The sequence below is a fragment of the Carassius auratus genome, chromosome 14 (assembly GCF_003368295.1).
Source record: "Carassius auratus strain Wakin chromosome 14, ASM336829v1, whole genome shotgun sequence".
Classification (NCBI taxonomy): Eukaryota; Metazoa; Chordata; class Actinopteri; order Cypriniformes; family Cyprinidae; genus Carassius; species Carassius auratus.
In genome coordinates, this window is record NC_039256.1 from 8,991,796 (window position 1) to 9,014,773 (window position 22,978).

The 22,978-nt window shown below is 38.6% G+C and overlaps 2 protein-coding genes across 6 annotated transcripts in view; both read left to right on the forward strand.

Annotated features, from left to right (window-relative positions):
* Window positions 1–127: 127 nt before the first annotated feature.
* asb12b (ankyrin repeat and SOCS box-containing 12b) lies at window positions 128–4,010 on the forward strand. Its single transcript, XM_026279781.1, has 3 exons — window positions 128–241; window positions 1,849–2,660; window positions 3,173–4,010. Exons 1-3 carry the CDS (start codon window positions 138–140, stop codon window positions 3,304–3,306), a joined length of 1,050 nt encoding a protein of 349 aa, XP_026135566.1. The 5' UTR covers window positions 128–137; the 3' UTR covers window positions 3,307–4,010.
* A 3,549-nt stretch (window positions 4,011–7,559) lies between these two features.
* Window positions 7,560–22,978, forward strand: part of arhgef9b (Cdc42 guanine nucleotide exchange factor (GEF) 9b) — a 24,580-nt gene continuing 9,161 nt past the window's right edge. For 2 of the 5 annotated variants that reach the window (XM_026279782.1, XM_026279786.1), the window contains exons 1-4: window positions 7,568–8,049; window positions 9,550–11,100; window positions 13,343–13,481; window positions 13,687–13,793. In XM_026279782.1, coding sequence (XP_026135567.1) covers window positions 9,622–11,100; window positions 13,343–13,481; window positions 13,687–13,793 — 1,725 coding nt within the window. In that variant the 5' untranslated portion in view covers window positions 7,568–8,049; window positions 9,550–9,621. Of the gene's footprint in view, window positions 8,050–9,549; window positions 11,101–13,342; window positions 13,482–13,686; window positions 13,794–19,441; window positions 20,578–22,978 lie in introns of those variants that run through there. The other 3 variants (XM_026279784.1, XM_026279785.1, XM_026279787.1) reach the window with 3 other exon arrangements.

The following is a 22,978-nucleotide window of genomic DNA, read 5'->3' on the forward strand; positions in this document are numbered from 1 at the left end:
TGTGATCTTACACTAACAGCTCATGCCTGTCACAGGTCTATCACCTTTCTAATTATAACTCCATTCCTCTGGCCCTCCAAGAATGGAAGTTTGGGCTGGTCCATCTGTGGCCTAAACTTAGCCGTGTGTCTGCTCAGATGTGTGTGTGTGTGTGTGTGTGTGTGTGTGTGTGTGTCCCACTGACCCTCAGTGCTGCAGATCCTTCATGTGTCTTTCGCTCTGGATACTTCACACTCAACAGGTAAGACACACTTCCAGCAGAAACATGGCACAACAGCCTGCATCGCTGTGTTTTAAAGGACCTCCAGACTTCTCTCAGGGACTGATTCTATACATTTGTTTATAAGTTGCTAAAATACTTACAGCACAGCAGCTGTTGTTAATGATCACATTTGGCCATTTGAGTGCGATTTTACTTCAAATATATCACGGGCAAAGAAGTATTTGCAGTGGAATAAATACATTCATTTTGTTTGCAGATTTCTGTTCATGCTTGGCATTTGGTAGATGGTTTAATATCGCAGTAAATCTTTGGCTTGGAGTGTAATGTTCGATTACACAAATGCTGTGTTTTCTCTAGCAGTGACTTTTAACACCTCGTCCTATATTAGGTTAATTTCTGTCATTTCAGTGCACCAAATGACAATCCATCATGATTTTATCATGTGTGTGTGTGTGTGTGTGTGTGTGTGTGTGTGTGTGTGTGTGTGTGTGTGTGTGTGTGTGTGTGTGTGTGTGTGTGTGAGTGAGTGTGTGTGTATATGTATATATACTGTATATATACATGATTCAAATCGCTGTATTATAATAATGTCAACTGCACTGATGATGGAACGCTGTATTTCTGACTCAAATAAAATACTGAGCTCATATATAAGCATACAACAAAATGACAAAACATTACCAATAATCAGAGTTAGATACATAGATACATAAATCAGAATCAGACAGAGCTTTATTGTCAAGTGTGCTTTGTCCTGTGTTGAGTTTGTCTTGTAGACAGCACACAGACAGGACGACAAGTGACAAGACACAGAACACACAACTGTGATTAAAATAACTGTGTAAACCATACACAATAGACAAAAAGACTAGACTATAGATTGTATGAAGTGATCATGATAAGATAATGATATCAAATCATATCTGTTAGCATATTTCATTTGCACTTTTATACAATATCTGATTTAACACATTACCAGATTACGTGATTCACTGATACAAGGAGACTTTGGTGTGTAATTTGGAAGTAAAGTAAATATAGACAACGTAATTGACAGTATAGTGGCTAAAAAAGTAAGATATTCAAATATGAAGTCTGTATTAAAGGAATATGTGACCCTGGACCACAACTCCAGTTATAAGATAAGAAGTTTTTTTTTTAGAATATAGAATATCTGGCCGAGTTACAACTATTTGAAAATCTGGAATCTGGAAAATGTAAATATTGAGAAAATCATCTTTAAAGTTGTTCAAATGAAGTTCTTAGCAATGCATATTACTAATCAAACATTAGGTTTTGATATATTTACAGTAGGAAATTTACCAAATATCTTCATGGAACATGATCTTTACTTAATATCCTAATGATTTTTGTCATAAAAGAGAAATGTATAATTGTGACTCATACAATGTATTGTTGTCTATTTCTACAAATATCTCTGTGCTACTGATGACTGTGCTGCAGGGACACATTTCATGCTCACAATCACACTGATGGTCTGAATACCAGGCTGTTTTCTGATATTAGAAACCGAAGTCATTGGAAATGATTTGCAAAGAAAATTTTTATGTTGTAGAGCTTGAGAGTAATTAATTAATTGATTCTTTTTTTCTGATGGAATGGAGACCGGAGCAGTCCACCAGCATGAGTTTGATGGACATATCCAAGATCTTTTCTCTTCTTCAGCCCAGAGAGGATGAGGAGGAGGACACGTGCTGCAGTCAGGAGCTCAATCAGGCCGTGTTTCGAGACGATGAGGGACTGCTGTCTGATCTGCTGTCTCAGGACAGGTACAGGAGGTGTGTTAACCTGCGCAGCGGCTGGGGCGTCCCGGTCACTCCGCTGCGCTCCGCTGCGTCTCAGGGTCACCTGCGCTGTCTGGAGCTGCTCCTGGCTCACGGAGCCCAGGTCGACAGCCTGGACGTCAAAGCCCAGACGCTGCTGTTCACGGCCGTCGCCGGCAGACACCTGGACTGTGTGGTGGCTTTATTAAGAGCTGGTGCTGACCCTAACGGCAGCCCGTATAACAACTGCTCCCCGGTGCTCACCGCGGCCCGAGAGGGAGACGTGGACATCCTGAGAGAGCTCCTGCAGCACGGAGCCGATGTAGACGTCAAACCCAAGATCCCAGACTGGGCTTCCAACACCACGGGCTGCCGGGGACCGCTCTATATCTCAGCTTGTTACGGTCATCTGGAGGTCTTCAGACTGTTACTGCAGCATGGAGCGAACCCAGACTACAACTGCACTGACGAAAAGATGCTGAGCCGCATCAGACAGCCCAAAACTGTGCTGGAGATGTGTCTCAGATACGGCTGTGGGCCTGAATACATTCAGCTGCTCGTAGACTTCGGAGCAAACGTCTATCTGCCCACTTTAATCGTAGATAAAACAACCAGACAGAACGAAGCAGTGCTGCTTCTGCTCAAAGAGAGAGGTGAGTCTCTAACACATCTGTGACGTCTGAAAGTAGCTGTGCGCTAGAAATACACCAAAGCTGAACCTTGTTTATTATTATTTTTGCAATAAATCTGAATGTGTGTGTGTGTGTGTGTGTGTGTGCTCTTGTTTTTGTATCATATCAGGACACAACTCTGTATAATGACATGGGTATGACACAGGTATTACAAGGAGAGGGTGACTTATGAGGACATAACCCATGTCCCCATTTTTCCAAACACTTATAAATCATACAGAATGAGTTTTTTTGAGAAAGTAAAAATGCACAAAGTTTCCTGTGAGGGTTAGGGTTAGGTGTAGGGTTGGTGAAGGGACATAGAATATACAGTTTCTACAGAATAAAAACCATTACACCTATGGGAGGAACACACTTTACACAGAAACAAATGTGTGTGTGCATGTGCGTGCGTGTGTGTGTGTGCTTTGCTTTCATACCTTGCTGTCATTGGTTCCTATGTTCCTGTAACATCTTATCCTCTCTGTACACAGTTTGTCCAAAAACACTGATGTCTCAGGCTCGACTTTCTTTATGGAAGTTCCTTCCCATGGAAAACAAGATGAGCTGCATAGATTGTCTGGATATTCCCAAAATACTGAAGGACTATTTGAATCATGTATCCTGATTTTCCTACATTTTCTCTTCTGATGTGGAATACTTATCTAACTTCTTTTTGTAAAATAATATCTGTAATATTTGATGTATTTAGAATGCTAAAAACTACAGATAATGTAGCATTTAATGGATTGTGTTATTATTTTGCTAAAATATGTAGGAGTATGTGGTTAATGCAGTGGAGTAGGTCATGTTGTTTTGTTGATGCAAGGTAAATGAAGGTGAAGGAGTAATGGGTGAACTGATCACAACAGCTTGTGGAGCTGATGATCGACAGGATGATCTGCTGCGGTTCCCTGAACTACTGTGAAAGATGAGCATCGCTTTACATCTCAAGCAAGACTGAAGTCTGTTTATGAAGTATTTTATACATGTTGATTAATTTATATGAATGATATTATACACACTGTAATGTTAAGTTTACTTGCGTGGTTTATTTATGCTTCGAGATGTGAAGGGGGAATTCTGCCTGTAGAACACAAAAGCTATAAACAATGCACTTTTCATTCAATGTGTCATATAACAATCAGTAACTACATGATTTGTAATTAATTTCTTGACTTTACTGTACATATGGGGACAAAGTTGCATTTACATAATTTGTTTTGCAGTGTTCAGTTTATAGGCAATAAAAAATCTAATCAAATATACACTGTATGCAATGCTTGTGCAATGTATCAAAAAAGCATTTAAAAATATACTCATTTAAAAAAACGTAACCTCTGGGCACAGCACCTCAATCTCAGTACCGCCAGCAGAGGGCGCCGTCACCACCTGATCATCATTTACCATACACTCAAGTCCAGGGCTGGGCTACCTCGGTCCTGGATGACCACTGTCCTGCAGATCTCAGCTCCAACCCTGATCAAACACACCTGAACAAGCTTATTCATGTCTTCCAGAGCACTAGAAAACTACAGGCAGGACAGTGGCCCTCCAGGACCAAAGTGGTGTTTTTGTTTTTGTTTTTTGTAACCTGTGTTTATTATCTTTTTGCCAATAAAAAATAAATAATAATAATAATAAATTCAAGTATCTTTTTTTTAAAGTAAATTTAAGTTTAACTTTGCATTTTATTCAGTGATTGAGGCATGGAGGTTGGTATATCCTATGATAAGAACATCTCTGGTTATAGTCTGGTGTGAATGAAAGCCCATAGCCTTTGACTGAAAGCAGGGCCCATCTAGTGACATCAGTGCACTTGTTTTTAGCTTCTGCTTCCATGTTCCTATATCCAGTGGAAAGACTTTCCAGAAGCTGTTACAGAGCAGAAGTGTTCATGAAGAAATGCAGCCAGTAAACCATTTCTACATGGACATTACACAGGCGTCTGGTCATTTGGAACAGAAAATGAACATCTCAAAACATTAGAAGAATATCAGAAGAGGGTTTCCACATACTTCATCTGTGAGTGGACTATCATTATGATGGATTTAGGTTTATTTTTTTTTCATTCTTTGGATGACTGTGTCTATGTAGTCATATTAGCAGTTTAGCCACATGGATGCTGCTGCATGTATTTCAGATTTAATAGCCTCCCACGGAAAGTGTAGGTGATGGGAAACTGATCATCTAAATTTAGTAAGATCAAGACATAATTATAGCTATGGATGCACCCGAAGCTGTATACCCACGAATAATAGAAGAAATATTAGACAGACACAGTCACTATTGGAGTGAGCCAGAGGACATTACAATATTATATTATTAAACCTCTAAAATAACTACACAATAACAATAGTGTGAAGTGAATGAAATCAGTGAATATCAAATTTATTTATTAAACTTTTAGTGTTTTATTTAGAAATGTTAAATAAATAGTAATATAATAACAAGAATAATAAACTATAAAGGTAACAGAATTACATTTAAATGCACTTATTCAGTACTCATCTTACTGGACCTGTCTGCTGCTTTTGACACTGTTTATCACCAGATTCTCCTGTCCACCCTCAGAAAGATGGGAATCTCTGGAACTGCTCTCCTGTGGGTTAAGTCCTACCTCTCTGACAGATCCTTCAGTGTGTCTTGGAGCGGTGATGTTTCTAAGTCACACCACCTTGCTACTGGGGTTCCTCAAGGCTCAGTACTTGGACCACTTCTCTTCTCCATCTACATGACATCTTTAGGATCTGTCATTCAGAAGCATGGCTTTTCTTATCACTGCTACGCTGAACTCCTGGTGATTCCAATGGGTTAATTGCTTCATCACAACTTCTCTACAGAGCTGGGTTCATCAACCATCACTCCTTCGAGGACAGCTAGAAACCTAGGAGCTGTGATGGATCCTCAGTTAAGCTTCACTGACCACATTGCTACAATGACCCGGTCTTGCAGGTTTGCCTTATACAACATTAGGAAGATTAGACCCTTCCTGTCAGAGCAAGCAACCCAACTTCTTGTCCAAGCTCTTGTTCTCTCCAGACTGGACTATTGTAATGCTCTCCTGGCTCTTCCTGCATGTACTGTCAAGCCTCTGCAATTGATCCAGAATGCAGCAGCGAGGGTTGTCTTCAATGAGCCAAAAAAAGCTCATGTTACTCCTCTCCTCATCAGGTTACACTGGCTACCAGTAGCTGCTCGCATCAAATTCAAGGTACTGATGCTTGCCTACAAGACCACCACTGGCACGGCACCAACTTACCTAAACTCACTGGTTAAATCTGATGTGCCCTCCAGAAGTTTGCGCTCTGCAAGTGAACAACGCCTTGTGGTGCCATCCCAAAGAAATTCAAAATCACTCTCACAGATCTTTTCCTGGACTGTGTCCAGCTGGTGGAATGACCTCCCAATCTCAATTCATACAGCTGAGTCTTTACTCATCTTCAAGAAACAGCTAAAGACTCATCTTTTTCGACAGCACTTAACCAACTAATACTAGCACTTTTCCTTATTTTCTTGTCTTTTCATAAAAAAAATAAATAAAAAACAATAACTAAATACCTGTCTATGCGTTCTGTACTAGACTAACTGAGACTTGCCGTGGCACTTGTATACTGTTGTTGTTCTCTTGTTGACCTGACTGCTTCTATTGTTCTCAATTGTAGGTCGCTTTGGATCAAAAAACGTCTGCTAAATGATTAAATGTAACTGTAATTGTAAATTTAACGAACTTCCGGTTTAAGCCCCTCCCCTTTCGGGTATTTTAAGACTATTTATAAGACATAACTTTGTCTTAAATAGTTATTTTAATGATGCTTCACTTGATTCTTGAAGTGAAAGTGGTAGAAAATGAGCGAGTGGACTGGCATCACAGAGCAACACAAGATCCCATCGCAGAAATAAACAACACTAATCATATCCTGCTGTAAAACAGCTATTAATAGTCTTTGGGTTACTGACATTAGAACCTCATTTTTGGCACACAATGCCGCGTGACATAAATAGACCGATCAGAGCAACAGCATTCAGATGAAGTTTCAAGACATTCTGTCTATAAATGATCTCCAAACACGCACTTCAGAGAAAAAGATGTCAGATATAATAACTTGTAGAGCAAGACATAATCAATGCCTTTTGCCAAAAAGAAAGATTAAGATCTATCAGCATATAATGTGAGTGTTTAACTCTTCTATTTATAGCACTTTTAACATTGGTCATAGGACAGTCACTGCTGGAACAGTTGGAGCTCTAGCTGCTGTCGAGCCTGCACTATCACACTGTTGATCTGTGTCACAGGAAACTAAGGAAGACGCCAATTGTTCTGCCAGATAAATAGTGATGACATCACACGAGGTGCTTTCTGAACACCAGTCAGAAATAGAGATCATACAGAACATACGTCAGAGCGTTAGCTGAGAAAACCTGCTTTCATTTTGAGTCAAGTCGGGTAACTCTCCAGCCGTCACCCCTTATCAGTGTTTTTTTTCACAGCTCATTCACACCATAGTTTAGTCTTGCCTTTGGTTTTGAAAAACAAAAAGTGAGGGAGGGTTTTCTTATCCAGGATGTGCATTGTGACAGAAATGGATAGCAGGAAAGCTGCAGAGGAAGTGTGCTTCACAGCCTTTTATCTTCTTTAAGTAGAAACTATGGTGAAGAAAAGTTGATACCAGATAAACGCCTTTGAATGTGTGATATGTATATGTTGGATATGTATACAGAGCGCCAGCGACATGCTTCAGCGACCCTATCATGTTAACAAACTGGAGTGTACTGACTCACAAGGGGAATAAAAACCCAATTGTCTTTCCCTCACAATGGCGCAGCACAGACAGAAGGGAAAGAGTGTACGGCGCAGATATTTACACGCTGTCAGCCAGGCTTCCTGTCTTTGTCAAGCTTAAAGCATTTTTCAGTCACTTGTGTAAGATCCTCTCTTTCCTGTGTCCAGCAGGAAAATGCCATGTGATTACAGTAGTACCAAAACAGGACGAAAGGGAAGCATTTAAAATAGGCCCTCAAAATGTTTGTGCATTGTGTTCATTCACTATGGACATTATGAGGCTCAATGCCTCGCTGACAAACACACTCGACATTGAATTCGGTTTCACATTCACATCTGAGTCCGAGTGTAAGCAGGACTGACCCAGCTGCAGTGACAGACATAACTGGATGTTAACGAGAGGAACTGGGCGTGTGTGTGTGTGTGTGTGTGTGTGTGTGTGTGTGAGCCGTCTGCTCGGTCTCTGTGGGGCTTCAGGCTGAGAAAACCCTCCAGCGCTCCTGGAGAATGCTATGGATTAATCATTATATTGGAAAACCACTGCACAGAATGACTTCTGTTCTTCTATGAGACAAACATTCTACTTTGGTAAGTGCCCCCCCCACACCCCCGAAATACATTTTCTTATCAAAGAACTGGATTTTTCTGATGAGTGGGTTCATAACATTGTGTCTTGTTTTTGATTAAGTGCATTCAGATTATCTAGAAGTTTGAACGTTTGGTCACACTTTAGTTTAGGGATCAATTCTCACTCTTAACTAACTATTAACTACAATGTTTGACTCAATGAACTCCTAACTCTCTGCTTATAGTTAGTAAGGGAGTTGTTAAGTTTATGTACTGGGCAGGATTAGGGATGTAGAATATGCTCATGCAGAATATGTGCTTTATAAGCACTATTAAACAGCCAGTATGTTATGCATGCTAATAAGCAACTATTAGATAATAACAAGAATTTGTACTTAAAATAAAGTGTTAGTGAAAATTCTAAAAGGATATGGTTTGAAATCACACTTTTTTATGTTGGCTGTAATTCATTGTGTATTCATATATGGTTGGGAGTCAGTAATATGTATATTGTTTTATTTTTTTGAAAGAAGTCTAAAGATTGTATCAATAATACAGTCAAGAACTTTAATATTTTGAAATAGTATTGAGATTTCTTAAGCTTTTTCCCCATGATCCTTTCCCATGATTGCTATTATTGTTATTAATTTTAACTGCTAAAAATATTTCAGTGCTGCTTAATGATAAAGTGTGTAATTTTTTCAGTTTTCTTTGATGAACAGCATTTATTTATTTATTAATGTTTTAAGTGTTTGTTTGTTTTAATTCAATTTAATTGAATTTATATTTATTAATGGTTGTGTTTAATTTAGCTACATATTAATTTGAACCTAAACTAAAGACTGTGTTAGCAGGTATTAATCAAAACAAGTCTTCAGTGAAAATGTTTTCAAAATTGAAATTTATACATCATCTGAAGCTGAATAAATCATCTCTCCATTGGTGTCTGGTTTGTTCGGAGGACAATATTTGGCCGAGTTACAACAACTTGAAAATCTGGAATCTGAGGGAGCAAAACAATCTAAATATTGAGAAAATCATCTTTAAAGTTGTTCAAATGAAGTTCTTAGCAATGCATATAACTAATCAAAAATTACGTTTTTATATATTTATGGTAAGAAAATTACAAAATACCTTCATGGAACATGATCTTTACTTAATATCCAAATGATTTTTGGCATAAAAGAAAAATTTATAATTTTGACCCATAGAATGTTTTTTTGGCTATTGCTAAAAATATACCCCAGAGACTCGAGACTGGTTTTGTGCTCCGGGACACATATGATGCAGGAGAAAGTAAAGGTGATTTATGGTCGATAGACTGCTACATTTAATTCATTGTGGACCTGGTTTTGGTAAAAGTGTAAAAGTATTCTTGTTTGTCTTTAATGTGACTTTAATGGGCATGCAAGTCTATTAGGAGACATGATTGAATGCCATCTGAATGTAAAAATGTTAAAATTAGATAATTTGCATAAGACAAATCAATCTCCAGTAGTGTTTGGTTTTGTTTTTTCACAGATTTCCCCAACGATGATAAAAATGATGCTTCCTGAGCTGGACACCTGACATATTATCTTAAAATGCGAGAGGATGGATAGCGCAACCAGCCCCGCGTCAGAGTCTGGTCTCTCCAATGGGTTCGTCAATAGCATGTTCAATGTTTCCATTGACAAAGAGAGCAAGGCTGAGATCTCATGGATCCCAGAGTGCAATTCCTCAGACTGCATTATTCCCGGTCAGACGCTCAGAAGAGAAAAACAGGAAGCGGTCCGGCGCTCCAGGACGGCAGCCTTCTGGAGGATCCTGCAGCGCCGCAAGACCCCCTCAGGTCCGGACAGAAGACCTCACTCCGTCATCCTCCCCGGGGAAGCGTCCTTCCTCAAGCTGTCCATCACTAACAAAGTCAGGGTCTTCAAGAAACTAAAGTCCCCTTCTGTATTTAGAGGGAAAGCCGGTAAGACTTCTGATGCCAAATCCAGCACTGACCTTAAAGACGAGTCTGATGATGCGTACATATGCAAGGACTCCCCTTCTTCAGACTTCAAGCATGTGTTTAGGAATAAAGCCATAAGACATTCATTCGCAGGACACACTGCAGACTTCTACTGTTCGTTTGAGGACCTCGACCCCGCTGGAGCCCCGAACAACATCCAGCAAGAGAACAAAGACACGGTTAGCAACCAAAATGGGTTTAAGTTGTCAGAAAGAGTCATTTATACAAAGAAATCCCACCCCAGATTCTCAAACTGCAATAATTCGACAGAACAGGAAGACTGCTGTGTGAAGCAAAGCCTCGAGATACCTCAAAGAAGACGCTGGTCCAGGAGGGGTGACGTTTTGAGTTACCTGAGAGGAATTTCCCTCAAAGGAAAGGGAAATCAGACGTTGGCAGAGAGTAGTTTTGAGTCGATGAATGCCTTGGACAAAACCATTGATTCTGACTACGGCTCGGTCAACTTTGAACTGGTCAAGGATTTGAACTCTGCACCTGAGCAAACGGGGGTCGATGGCAAAAGCAGCCATTTTCGAGGACTTCTCCGATTTTTCAACTCCGTGGCTGAGACTGCAATGAAATGGAGAAACTCATCCCGCTCGTTCTCCCCGCCTGAAGGACAGCAGTCACCTCCCGGACTGAGAGAGACACAGGAGACTGGAGAACTCGTGCCTTTGACAGTCAGGAGCAGCGAGCAGAAAGCTGAAACCTCAGGTCAAGGTAAACCCACGTTATCTGCTGACATGAGCAATGCGGTCTCGCCAGTCAATGGCATGGTGGATTGCTCTCCTCCTGTGGTGTTGAAGACCTGTAGAACATGCCCAGACTCTCCGAGAGATAACACTTCCCTGTGTAATAACTCAGATGAATCACAGTCCCAGCTCAGCTCAACTCACATCTCTCTAGCCACCATCGAGAGCCACCCCAGATCTGAAGAACAAGAGCCACCAAGAGAGACACAGGCCTGCTTTGACAACACAGTGATCTCACATCACTCATCTAGCAAAACTATTGATGAAAACCAAGATGTTTGCATGGATAGCAAACAGATGAACTGCCCGGAGGATGTATTTAAGGTAATATAAGCTGGATCATGTTGTTTCAACATCAAAGCTTTTTGATCAGCAAACTACAACCCATATTATTTCCATAACTGAGCAACAGAATAATAGAAATTGCTTCAATGTTACAATAAAGAAATGTCCTGTTATTAGTCAGAGGTGATGTCCATATGGCAAAATACATACCTCAACATATTAAAATACACATATGGTTAGTTTAAGATGCACACATTGAGTTAATCGAGCAAAATCATGTACTATCCTTCAATGCATTATTAAGCCAATGATTGCAGCTTGTGATCATACAGTATAAGTATGATATTTATAGGTTGTTTATGTCCATCAAGAAAGGGAATTATCTGAAGTCTTCAGTCCAAACTCCAATGAGCTCAGGATGAGATAGAAGCAGGAAGTCAGAAGGAGGATAAACATAGCCGCTGTTTGTGTAATTTTATATATTTTCTCCAACATCCCAAGCATATAGGCAAACTACATAAATAAAAAAATATAAATATGAACCAGCTCCATGGTGGATCATTTGTTTAGTATGTTAGCGGCGGTGGTCATAATCAATGACATACATCCAAGTCAATAAGATGGAGGGAAGTTGCAAAAAAATAAATAAAAGTGGAACGCAGCCCAGAAATACATACGTCAGATACGGGAGGTGCATGTGCCTTCAGGAACACGGTTGAAAAACACTGACTTAATGAAAAAGCTAAATTATAATGGTGTTATATTTAAAATTGAGTGTGTATATATATATTAACTCCACCTACCATTGTCTGTTTAAGCCGGTAAAAATTACAACTGGGACAGTGGATTTAGCTTTTTATTCACCTCATCCACCAAATACATTTAGAAGACGCTTTTATTCAAAGCGACTTACAGTGCATTCAGGCTATACATGTGTTTTACCAGTATGTGTGTCCCCTGGGGATTGAACCCACAACCTTTTGCACTGATAATGCATTGCTCTAACATTGAGCCACATTAAATACACATGTAGCGCAAATACTTCATTAAATTTTAACAAAACTTTGGAAAAATGGATATAAATTGACTAATGCACACTGTAAAAAATTTCTTGTTGTTTTTACAAAAACTTTTTGGCAGCTGTGGTTGCCAGAATAATTTTGTAAAAATACAGAAAACTGTAAACACATTTACGTCAAAAACTGTTAATTTTACAATATAAAGCTGTAATTTACAAACAAGAAAATGTGAATATAAACCAGTAAATTCAACAACACACAAAATTAAATCTGTTTTGTACCTTGAAAATACTGACAACCACCATAATAATAAAGATGGTACTGTATAAGAGAAAGCCACATGAAGTATCAAAGCTCATCACAAGTAGCTTCACCACAAGCAGAAGTATATATTAACATATAGAAGGTGCACATTTATGGAAACACAAAACACCATCATGGTAACACACGTGATACTTAAATAATGCAAACAACTTTCATTAAGCAACAGAAGATGTAACATAAAGCTCAAATGTACATAACTGATAACAAGAACTATTTAAAAACATGATTATTTAAACAAAATACTTTCAAACGTGGAGTGTCACGCAGGGAATTCTGGGAATATCAGTTTACAGTTTTAGACTGTAAATTATACATTGATTTGTTCTTTTTTTTACTTCTAAAAGCTGTATAATTAACAGAATTTTACTGTAAATTTACATTAAATGCTTTGTTAGATCTTTTACAGTTTTTCCCTGTATATAGTACGGGAACTTACTGTTAACCTATTATCAGTTTTTTTCCGTAGCGTTTTTACAAAATTTTACAGTTAAAATTACACTTATTTTTTACAGTGCATATTTAATTGTAGAATAAAACAGTGAAATGTTTAACAGTTCATTTAATAGGCCTATAACTGATATTGGAAGTGGTGTCCTCACACTGATTCCATGCATTCAGTACCTGTGGGCCCTGGTTTTCTTCATTACATTAACTAATATTTGAATTTAATTTCAAGACAACTCCAGCAGGCTTGTACAACAGTATTCCATGTTTAGACTGAAAAAAAAGCTAAAAATGAATAAATAAATACAGAAACAGTTTGTTTTGCTGCCTGTGTGAACAATAGCCCAACCTAGCTGACTCTTTTCAGATGCTGTTCTTCACTTGACTAACCCCACTCCTCTACTGATGTACACTGCTGTAGGAGACGCTCTGGATGCGGTGCATTGTGAAATGTGTTGTTGTATGGTTAGCTGACGTGCTGCAGTGATTTTCAGACCCTGTGGCGGCCCCGGGGCCAGTCTCCTGCAGATCCTCCTCTCAAAGCTCTGCTCCAGCGGTGTCGCTCTCTGCCACTGCCCAGCACACTGTCGGCCCTGGAGCCCATGACCCTCACACACATGCTCACTCCTCCAGGTACAGCACAAGCCAAAACCACAGCCCAGTAATGCTTAACACGCAGAGATACAGTACAACACATACTCTGGCCCATCAATGTTCAATAGCATATTCAAGTCTAAAGTTAGCTAAATAGTCCTGATTATAGTTTCATGTTGTGGTGTGAATTATAATGTCATTTTGTATAGAGCACTTTGTGTAATACTAGCAATCTGTCCTGCAGCTAAAACCATGGCTAAATCAGTCGTTCTCCGCGTGAGGAACAGCAGCACTGGATCTAACAGACAGAAGCGGTTTCGACCAGGATCTGGACCATTACACATCAACATGGTGAGTGATCCGGCCTCTGTCCTCCTGAGACTTCATCTGACTGACACTGAGTCATGTTAAGGAAGTATTATAGGACAAATGGTAGTGCATTAACAATTAAGTTGTGACTGTTAGCTGGTTAGTTGAACTTCTTGTCCTCGTGTCATTTCAAACCCATAGGATCTTTAATTCCTCTTCAAAAAAAAAAAAAAGAAGATATTTTTTTAGTTAACCTGACAGTTCTCTTACCCCCAGTTAAAGTAAATGCAACCAAAACATTGTAAATGTAATCCATTTTAATGAATTTTTTTTCCCCGAAACTTCTAATGAGACACTATGGCTTTATGTGATTGAACAGACTTGGTCTGAGTATTTATTGCAATATAAATACAAAAAAATCAGTCCATAATTATCTTGAAACCCATGTTTGTGACAACAATAAAAGCCCAAAGATGAAGACAGGTCCAAGTTTCCCACACAAAGTGTTTTTAATAAAAGAATAAACACAGGGCATCAAAGCCAATGAAACAGTGTGCGCTTAAACACAAACAATTGAGAATGAACTGAGGAATCCAAGGAAATTAGGTATACACAGATAATAAACATGTGCGATAATCAAATAAATTGTCATAGTAATTAAATAGCATGGGAAACTTGAATAAAGACAACAGGAAATAAAAACAAAACCAACTAAAAATCCATGATAATAAAAACTAAATGGACAGTTTGGACCCATGTTAAGCCTCAGGGTTGGGCGATATAACAGAAATACCATATCACGATTTTATCACGAGTTACAAATGTTAGATGTACTTATTATTATTATTATTATTATTATTATTATTATTATAACAATAGATTATGCATAATTACATTACAAATAACCCTAACCATATAACAAGTACATGTAGTTAATTAATATTACTCAGTACTTAAGTGTATAGTTACATTGTAACAAAGACACCTTAAAATAAATAGTAACACAAGCCTTCAAAAAAAGCTGATATTTTGAGGCCAATCTCCTTCAGTTATTACTATTTGTTTTTGTTTTAGTTTTGTCAGCTCCAGGGCTTTGTTGAAACGACAGATCTTTCACCTTTGGTCCCTGCTCACAGATTGAGCGCAGTGCATTATGGTGTTGAAGTTTTCACAGCCCTCGTTCTCTGTTTTCTCTACCAAGCAGCACTTCTTTCTCTTTCTTCTTCTTCTTTATTATTCATTTATCTTAAGAACTAGTCTTGGCAGTGGTGAATTAACACTGTTCTGCTATGAAATCAGCTGTATACACAACCCTGAGAACGCAAGAATGGGCAACGAGATGATACTATGATACTTCAAGAAACTGATCTAGAAACTGATTATTATTCATAAAATAAAATTCAACATCAAAAGAGCACCTCTGAATTCTTGTACCATTTGCTCCTGCACACTAGATGGGAGTCTTGTGGATTAGTGCCTGGTTCAGGCATGTAGCGGTGGATGTGTAAATGAGTGAAGCACTTATCTTCTGAATGAAGGGCTGATGAAGGGCTCGAGCGCTGGTTTAGCGGCTAGCGCACACGCTGTCAGCTTAAGCTCATCATGTTCACAGAGGATCGCTGTAAACCACAGAGTCAAAGCTCATCCTCTCAGTTAATTTGGCATCACTATTAAAATTGTTTCCTTGCTTGCATTACGTAATGGGTACATTTAAAGAAATGAGTCATCGAGTCATGCAAAGCATGCTGGGAATCAGAGATTAACTTTGGTGTGGAGGGGTTCTGACGAAGGTTTTCAGCTCTGCAGTTTGTGTGAAGAAATCATAATAGCTTCTCTAATAACATTTTATACAAATGAGACACTAATTTGATCAATTGTTACCACATTTATAAAATCTCATAAATGTATTGCTGCTTAACCACATTAATGTACATGCATTTAGATTTTGAGTTAATGTGTTGTTGTTTTTCTACTTCATTTTGTACTCCTTCAGAAACTCACAGACTTACAATTAAGAAGACTATGCAGATGATATGTGATTATGTTTGATATAGACAAATGGTTAATTGTGATTTAATTGCAATGGCAGGTGCATAATGTATCACCATTGGCTTTCAAAATAATGAATATATGCATCATTCATGATTAATTATAATTACAGTGCAATTAACACAGATTATGTTCGCAAGACTGAGCACTAGCAGACGTTTAAGGCAGGAGTTCATAATGTTTTTTGTTTATGTGGAAATATGCTTTGACACTATGTTGTTGAGGAATGTATTATTCATGCTGATGCTGATGATGGGTTGTTATGGAGGAGAATCAGACTCATCAGATGTTAAACCGTGCGGGACATGACAGATAAATCATGCTATGTTTAAATAAGCTGTTTCTCATCAATCAGTGCCACGCTAGGGATATGTGTCTTACATCCAAACTGAAACATTTTCTCATTCTGGTATGGATGCTGGATAGGGCTGATGCTCAATATGACCTCGAGTAATTCATCTAAAGTGTTCAGATGTCTAGTAAGGGATATTAGGACAAATATTTGAGGTATGTATAAAGGAGATTGGAGAAGAAGTGAGCAGCTGCTGTTACGCACAAGCTCTCAGACAGGAAGTGTCATTGTTTTCATATGTTCCTCAACATTTTGTTCAGTCTGATGTTATTTCCTCAAAATGTATGCCTGCATGACTTAAGACCCGTTCACACCAAGAGCGTTAATTATAACTATTATCATCTACACTAATGTATGATATCGTTCTTTTGCTGTGGAACTGAAAAAAAAAAATGATTAAGTGAATTTGTTAAAAAAAAAAAAAAAAAGTTAAGTGGCTGCAATCAGTTTATTTTAGTTAAATTTAAATAAACTAATTTAGACAATTAACATTCAACCAAATTTGTGTATTTAAATTTAGTTAAAATTAATTGATTGCAACAACTTACCTTAAAAAAAATGTTTTTTAGGTTGGGTGGGTTTGTTGTTATTGCTATAGCTGTGATGTGGAGTTCTCTATTCTCATAAAATTTAAAAAGTAAATGGTAACAGGAGACTAAATGTTGAAAATGAACTTGTTTTTTTTTTATGATCAACATTTTATTCAGATTAATTTCACTTTCAGAAATAAATCACAAATCAAGGTTCAAAAGAACTATGTGCAAACAGATGCCATGAAGCCGCCCACTTATACAGAGAAAATAAAAAAAATAAAAGTACAAAAAATCAGTGAAGCATAGTAGGGATGTCAACTTTTCATCCGATCTAGCAACATCTCCGCGAAAATGAATGTGTTTTTGAGTGAAGGAAAATATCTATATATATTTTCAGCATTTATTGAGTTACGCCAAAGCAGGTGCATCAACGAACGCCTCTTAATCAAAGTCTGCCATACTCACATCGACCAATCAGCCACCAAGACCATCAATACCCTGACACACTATACCCATAATCATGTGTATGGTCACTCCGCCATCAACACAAGTCATAATTAATGTCGGCCAACATAAAAATTATCCCGGACGAGCCCCCATTAAATATTATGAACATTAATAGTCTAGGAGTTAGTTCGTAACACTTAGAACATAGATTATTGCTGGGTGGATTGAACCAGGCAGAGAAATGAGCATTAAACCAAAGATAAAGCTTTATTATTAATAATTTATTACATAAAGCCGAAGCCTCGAAGCCTGGGCCATTCCATTCATTTCTGAACTTATTTGTTTATTTATTTGTTTATTTGGTGAAAATGTCATGTCAACGGCACCTTTAGAAATATATTTACTGAGAAAAATGGTGACATGTTCAATACTCATTTTACCAGCTGCATACACATGAACTAATGACTAACAAGAAACACCTGAAAGCATTGGAACAATAAACCAATCAGAACGTTACATGTGAAAAAAAAGAACCAATGAAAACAAGGAGTGTTTATTTGTAAACTTTTTATATACTGTTTAGTACAGCGCCATCTGTTCAAGAGCAGAATCTGGCAACTACGTGGACAAACTTGGAATAATAACGAGGTTTGGGCAAATTACAAATTACGGGAGTTTCCCGGGAGAAATAACGAAACGGAAGGTGGGTGTGGAATACGGGAGACTCCCGGGAAAAAACCTGGAGCGTTGACAGACTTGAACAAGACAATGAAGACGAATCAACAAGACTATGGAATAGCACAGGGGACAGGAAGTAATACAGAAGTCCCAAAAAGACCAGAGGAACATGTAACACCAGCATTATACTGTATGTGTAGCTCAAGGAACAGTATAAAATAACACAACAGTGCAGTTCATGACCCCTTTAAGGCATATTTTATCATATGGCAACCACCATAGAGAGTACAGAAGAAGAAGATGATTCCTTGAGTGCAGTTAAACTGTAAAAATACTGTACAGCACTACATATGCATTTCAGGTTTATCCTAAACAGTGATTGATTGTGGTAAAACTGTGCTCCCAAGCTTGCATTACATGTAAATGATAAAGTAGGAGACACATCACTCCCCTCCCCGAAACAAAACGATTAATGCTGAGATATTCAGTTTGACTTCACATATTTCTTTAGGTTGGCAGTATCATAGAGACTCTGTGTCTGTGTAGAATAATGTGTGTAGCTCCTTAAATCATAATTCGGACAAACTGTGGCTTTATATTCATGAAACCGTTTGTGTCTGTTTGAATTTCAGATGTGACCTTTGTTGTGTAAATGTCAGGACGGGTGCATTTGAGGCGAATGGGAGTCAGTGTCAGTTATGCAACGTCTGCTCTGCATCACAAGAGAAAAGCTTTTCCAATACATAACACTTCAGATAATCTCAAGACGCAAATAACTGTTTGCCTTCTGCTATACTCTGTGAAAAAACACAACCAGTTAGTCGACATTTATAGGTTTGTGTAAAGACGGACTGCAAGATGTGTGAGTAGTTTTATTTTTGCACTACTATTTCTATCTTGACTGTTACTGGGTTATACTCGGTTGTGTGCCATGAGAGGGATACTTTTCAGATTTAGTTTTTATTATGATGTCAAAGCATAAGGTTATTTAACCGATGGCAAATTATTAATTTTTTCTGTCTTAAATTTAAGCCTTATACTATGCAAAGGACATTAGAGTTGATTTGGCCAGAGCCTGATATGTACAAACGTCACACAGGAACTGTCCTGCAGTGAGTAAGAGCAGATTTAAATTCATCAGCATGATCACATCACAAACTGAATGTAAATGAGTTTGCATTTTAGTGCTTCCGGCTCTATCGCCGCAAAGTCAGTGCATGGGTTTTGGGTTAAATGCCTGAGATAAGATCTGTGGTGAAGACAAGCTTAAGATATTGTCATGAAAAAAAGTTATATCACCCATGTAACCAGAGTTGCCCTCAAACTGAAACAAATATATATATAAAATCAGACCAAAGGTTGATTGTATTCAAGCTTCAAAATTCATAAAAATTCTGTTCATATGTGAAGGTTATCATGATGAACAAAACGTGTAAGAATCATCCGTGTTGAGGACAGAGCTGATTTTCTGCAATAATAATCACAAAACCAGATGAAAAAAAAATTGAGAAAACCACCCTGCTGCAAAAACTATAGACAGCATCCTAACATTTGTAATGGTTTTACTGGTTATAATGGGACTTTTATTGGTTTAAATGGGAACTGTAACTGGCAGTGTGTCACTTTCCATTCATGGCTTTTGTTGAAACCACCAAATGAAATAAGTCCCAAAAAACACTACAGGAAATAATGTTTTAATGTTTTTTACGGTTAATGGTTTTGTAACGGCATTTGTAATGGAAACCATTAGAATTCCTGTAACAGTTTCTATAGTTTCTTCAGCAGGGTGGGATGATGGGAACTTCCAGGTGGTCCTACAAAAAAACAAAAAAAAACAAAAACAAAACAGGTGTACGATTCCCGAGTGATTTCTATTGAATGAACTGAATCTCACCTGTAACAATTCACCAGACAAATGGTAAATGTGATCGTGCCTTCATTCTGGTGGCCATAATTAAAAGAATATTATACTAAGTTAAGAAATGTATAATAGCAATATTTATCTTGATTATGAGATACTAAGTACAGGAGTAGGCAAATAGAAATTTGGCCTGGATGTTGAGTTCATGTCTAATTTCTTCTTGTGAATCTGTTGAGCACCTGATGGTTTGGGACGGCTTGGCTTTCTCGTTATAAACCGGTTTGACTGAAATATGGATGACAGGGCATTACTGTAACGATGACACCGTGGATGCACACTGACTAACGGTGTGTCGGATCTTATATAACAGAGAGGGGATGTTTGTAAAAGTTAACGGCAGTGTTTCCATGGTGACGCAGACCGGCTCCGGTTGGCGGAGCGCAGCTGCGCGTCATTGCGCTGTAGAATAAGCGATCCTTCTCGCTGCTCTTCTGAAGATGATGGTGAGCAGGAGGCATGTTCATGCGTGTCTCTTCTTACAAGTCTCGGAGCTGTATCTCAAACCCCAGCGAGCTGCCTAGCAACACAGCCTCCCGGGCATCACAGGTGCGCGCACGCACGCAGCGCGCGCTGGGCTCTGAGACGCAGCCGGAGTCTCGTGTTTTATACATCTCTGTGCGGCGGGATGCATTGATGTGCGATCGCAGGTCTGACAGCGGCTCTGCAGCATGACCTTGGACGTGCAAACGGTGGCTGTGTTCACTGTGATCGCCATTCTGCTGCTGGTCAACGTGATCCTGATCTTCTGCATGGGCTCCAGCTGAAGCTCCTCAGCATGACATCTGTGACTGGAAACATCTGAAGCTGCTCGTATCTGCGATTCTGCTCGTTACTGTGGCCGAGATGGTAAAATATGCCCTACACATACATGTGTGTGTGTGCGTGTGTCATCTTTCCGTCCAGATGCATTATATAAGATGATTTGTAGAATTATTCCGTGGCATTTTGAATGCATCTCATGTTTTGTTTGTGTGCATTGTGCGCATGATTTATTAATGTCTGTTTAAAAATGCTGGTGAATTAATATTAATGGCCAATGCTCTGAAATCATAACAAATATAAAATGGCATGACTAGAATTGTGCTAGAATCACAATAATTGCAAGTCTGTTATGCACAATTTATGAATGTAAAATGATTCAAAATACTGTTTTGCATCTGATATGCAATGCTTATTTAGATCTGAGTAAGATTAGAATGGAAGGGTTGCATCTATGCTCTGATGTCATTCTGTTTTTAGAGAAAGGTAAATTCAGAGCAGCTGTTAATGTTGTGTGTTTGATCACATGCCGGCACACGTGGTGTTACTGGTTGGGAATTGTCAATTCCCACATTCCTGTGAAAACATCACATCACATGTGCTTGGGTGTATTTGCAGTCTGGATGTTTGACTCTCAGCCTCATGCTTCTGAAGGAACATGTCATGTGTTTCAGATGTTGTCTTGTGTGTCTTTGATTGGCCCTTGCTCTCAGGACTCAAGTCTGTTGCGTAATATCTCTTCTGCTCTTCAGTGAGGTTGCTGGTTTTTGGGCTAATGTGAGTCTCAGAGCAAATTTATACCCATTTCATGTTGCCTCTACAGATGTTATAAGTTCCTCGTTTTCATTCTAGTTTGATGTTAAAGCAGTGTGTCCCTTTAGAAGTCCACTGTAGTCAGCTTGAGTATCAATTCTTCTGAAAAGATAAGAAAATCCCATGAATCTGACATTTTTGTGTTTTCACGTGCGCTTGGTGCCAAAGTCGAATGCATTCATCTGAAGACACGCTGTATGCAGAAATATGAGGGGAACGGCGGTCGATTATGTAATGATAATTACATCACATTCACAGGACTCTAATGAGAGAGGACTTCAAGGTGTCTTAATATTATGAGCTGAGCAGAGTTGTTCTGGATTTTTAACGATTTACATTCACAGAACGGTCTGAAGGTGCTTGAGAGGATGTTTTTTTTGGCACTATTCATCCGGACAATTATGGTGTTATGTAGGCTTCTCAAAATATGAAGTAAAGGAATCGTGGAAATGGAGGGTGTGTTTCTGATCTTACTGAATCATGATTTCACCAAGTACAACATGTTCCTGGATCTACATCCTTGTTGATCCTGCAACAACATTCCAAGCAACCAATCAGAATCGAGGGATAAGTTTACAGGAAATGTCCGTTTTAGCCTAAAAACCAGAGTTAGGTGCTTCTACACCTTTGTTATTTTGCTATCATTTCCCTCTGATTTTAGCTATAAATTACGGGTAGGGTTAGGTCTATGTTTTGGACAATAATTTAGATCCAGGAACATGACTGGGAAAAATCATGGCGACCTTATGTCATACGAGTGCATCAAACTGTGTTAAAGAGATCTTAGGTGGAGGTCTAGTTCACACGACAGCTTTTTTTTTATTTTTTATGTTTTTTTTATTTTTTTTATTTTTATTTTTTTGATGCCACAGACAACTTGTGGTTCCATCTTATGAAAAAAAAGAAACACTACACTATAAAAGAGAAAGAAAAACCTTGGAAATGGTTTGATGAGGCGGTGAAAATAGTAAGTGAGTCGCACTAGATTTCATTCATACACATGTGAATGCGAGAGACAGCATCTCAAGCTCAGATGAATATCCATGTTTCCAATGTGGTATACTCTGACCTGCAAATCTGTATAATGTGAAGCCCTTATAGAAGATTGCCGTGGCCTCTTCGCTGAACTAAAGGAACACAAACATTAAACCCGCAGTAGACACAGATCCACTCTCTGCCAGCAGGTGGTGCTTGTGAACGCCACTGACACAGTGTTTCCTGGGATACTGCTGTTAATGAAGCACTTATAATCACTGCTTTCATTTGCCTTCTTCAGAGGCTAGAAAAAAACATGTCAATTCCCCTCAGAGATACACTGATCCTGCATGTTGTCGTCCGCGATCGTGACGACTGTAACATTGCATTGTGATCTGTTTGGGTCACTACCACATTAATCCCACTATACCCACTATATTTATTTTAAAATCTTTTATATTTCTTTCCACAGCATTTTTAATTCCAACTTGAATGGTGTACATTCTGTAAGTCAGTGAGCAGCTCTGTTTGTGTGTCCGAGGGAGCATCAGTCACCAAGGGTTTAGTCAATTTCATGGAGATTTGTTTGGCATTTCAACCGACTTGAATCATCACACATTTGAATCGATTTCCAACCGGCTCGTGCTTTATCATTACATCCATATTGCTCCGTGATTTGGATTTAACTGATTCTTCTCGA